The sequence below is a fragment of the Puntigrus tetrazona genome, chromosome 24, assembly GCF_018831695.1.
Source record: "Puntigrus tetrazona isolate hp1 chromosome 24, ASM1883169v1, whole genome shotgun sequence".
Taxonomy (NCBI): Eukaryota; Metazoa; Chordata; class Actinopteri; order Cypriniformes; family Cyprinidae; genus Puntigrus; species Puntigrus tetrazona.
Genome location: NC_056722.1, coordinates 10,883,163 through 10,885,988, shown reverse-complemented (window position 1 = coordinate 10,885,988; position 2,826 = coordinate 10,883,163). Strand labels below are relative to the sequence as shown.

Genomic DNA, 2,826 nt, shown 5'->3' with positions numbered 1-2,826 from the left:
TTATTTGCCAGTGGGCTTGCTGTCTTTTTTTTTTAAACAGGACAATATTTTTACTTGTCTAAAAAAAATTATTCCTATATAGATATTTAGAAGACTAGCCCCCAGTTTTAATGATAGTCCCAGACTAAAATGCAGTCTCAGTCTCAACAGAAAATATTTTGCTCTGACCTCTCTTAAAATGTGTCATTTCTATTGTTCTTTCTCAAGTTATAATTTAATTTAACTAATTTAACTAATACCTAGTCCTGGCTTAAGCTAAGCCCCGTCTGTGAAACCAGGCCAAGAAGTTTCAGCTAAATTTCAATGAAAACTATTTTTTGCAGTGAACGAAATGTGGAAAAATTAAAGCGCTACGGACACTTTTCAGATGCATTTATAACGTATTCTTTAGTTTCACTTATGATCTGCTTGAGAACGGAGCATTTACATTTCGATTTCAAAGTCTGGAAATCAGACATTTTAAAATTCCCTGTCGTTTCCAGGATTTCTATTACCGTGGAAACCGTTTCTGGTGCCGTCTCCTATCGAAACTGTTGCCTAGCTAGCGACACCTACGGCTAATTCTTACAATCACGCAGACACCCTGTGGTTCGGAGCCATACTGTATAACACGATATGAAAAGAGATGGTGAGGGAGAGGGTGGAATAGAAGCAGAGTTCAGACCAACCAATCAAACCGAGTGTGAAAACAGCCTCTGTCGAAAGGCAGGTGTGTGTGTGTGTGTGTGTGCGATTGCTGGGTTTCTGTCACTCCAGCGGGGTGTATTTTTGTTCTGGTAAGGCGGTGGAGTGTGACAGCCTTTTCACATCGTGCCATGATTACTTTCATCTCAACACACACATACAACACCCAAATAAACACAGGCCTCACCAGCTGCACGTTGTAGGCCAGCAGAACGAGTTTCANCTAGAAAAAAAAAAAAAAAAGAACAGAGGAAAAGGTAAATAAGACTTTCTACAGGGCGCAGTTTCATTAACATATTTCTTAAACGGCTGTGACGGATCGTGGGGAGAGCGTGGCATTAATCAGAGCTGCCGGTCTTTGATTCTCAACAACATCACGTTCTGTGTCCTTGCCTCCGCTGTTTTGCATCCCACCAGCCCTACTTTAACGATCTGAGGCTGTTAACGAGTTACACAGAGCATTGCTCTAATGATGGACGTGTTCGGCACTATTAATAACAATAGACCTGTCGGTTATGTGATGTGCCGTATGACGGTGGAGTAATTAATACCGTAGCGCACGCTGACGCATGACTGCTTGCACGCGCTGAAGGCACAGTGAGACATTTACAATGCATTTATCTTTCGTAATGTGACAAATTCATTAGGAAATAATGTAAGGCGGGAGTTGATTGCATCCATTGCTTTTGATTGGACCATTTAGTTTTGTTTTTGGATGCACTTGTATATGCAATCGTACAGTAGATGTGCTACTGGCAAATGTATAGTTTAAAGAAGGCATATGATTCATTAAATCATAATGATTTTGAATGCACTTTAAAGTGAACACGTAATTTGACGTACAAAAAAATAAAGGGTAAAAGGGTACTTATGCGTCTTAAGAGCACAGTACATTTTATTAATATCACATTATCTGCAAGTGTTCTTTTTTATACATATACTTTTCAGATTTTAAGCACACTTTAATAAGCGCACATTCATTATGATTAAGTGCTCTTCTTTTCACAAGAATGGTATATCACTATAAATACATTTTGAAAGCTTACTATTCATTTCCGTATGTGTAAAATGCCTCTAATGAAGAATAATTGCTCGCACCTTAAACGTTAAATGCATGATATTATGGTGCTTAATATAATTTCCCCACTTGTAGCCTCGGTTTTGATAAAAGTTATTCAAGGGTTACATTTTGAAAAGAAAAAAATACTTAAACAAGTGATAAATAATGAATTTTTAGAAAATTCAACAAAATAAAGTTTTAATTAATGATATACTCAACACCCGCGATTCTCAAGGACACCTGTGTGAACTTGAGGAGAACTGGCTTCATACATCCACTTAAAATCATTGAAACACTAGATGACTAAAGTAAATGACAAAAAAAAACTATGAAGGAAGTGAAGCTAGTGAAGAGAAAAATATTTAAATTGTGGCTTAATGCTTTTTGGAATCACTTTAACAGATAAATTGTTCATTTTGGGGCGAACGATTTGTTTAAAGGGTTTCACAAGAAAGAGTTGGAGTGAAATTTTCATTTTGGGCCGAACTTTTTGTTGAAAGGGTTTCACAAGAAAGAGTTGGATTGAAACACTTACGAATTTCCTATTTGTGACCAGGATTGTACTCTCATTGGTCTCCATGTTAAAGCGGACCACATCACCTTCACGGGTACGATAGAGGAGCTCATTACCTACAGAGAGAGGATCAGAGGATCAGAGTTAGTGAGATAAAAAGTCAAGGAGAAATTAGTCAGTACTGTCTCTCACTCGCTCAGCGTCAATAATCCAGTCATGAACGTGCCCCTTAAAACTAGAGAGCTGTACCAGGGGGGCTTGACAGTTGAAAAGGAATGATAAAACTTTTCATTTTTGGTTTTCCACATGTGACGATGACTTTGACAAGGACATCAGTAAAAAGCTCTTTGAGAGGTCTGGAATGCAGCACACAGCCCTCGGTGAGAAGAACGCAAACAGCCCCATCGTCGCTTTTAATTGCGGATTAGGGGAACGGTACGCAAAGGCCTTTTTTTTTTTTGTTTTTTTTATCTTGCTTGCATAACTAATCGATGATAAGAGGTGACACAATTACCATCACAATCACGTTAAAGCTAAATTGGAAGGCGCTGAAAGCACCGAAGTTCTA

General features: G+C 38.3%; 2 protein-coding genes across 3 annotated transcripts in view; one reads left to right on the top strand and one right to left on the bottom strand.

Annotated features, from left to right (window-relative positions):
- dpp6a (dipeptidyl-peptidase 6a) overlaps positions 1–2,826 on the top strand; it is a 343,738-nt gene that overhangs the window by 124,260 nt on the left and 216,652 nt on the right. The gene's annotated exons all lie outside the window — the stretch shown is intronic.
- LOC122329814 (dipeptidyl aminopeptidase-like protein 6) overlaps positions 1–2,826 on the bottom strand; it is a 34,637-nt gene that overhangs the window by 23,684 nt on the left and 8,127 nt on the right. Inside the window, exons 2-3 of the mRNA XM_043226410.1 lie at positions 2,232–2,374; positions 872–907 (exon numbers count right to left, since the gene is read on the bottom strand). Of these exons, the coding sequence (XP_043082345.1) occupies positions 872–907; positions 2,232–2,374 (179 nt within the window). The remainder of the gene's footprint in view (positions 1–871; positions 908–2,231; positions 2,375–2,826) is intronic.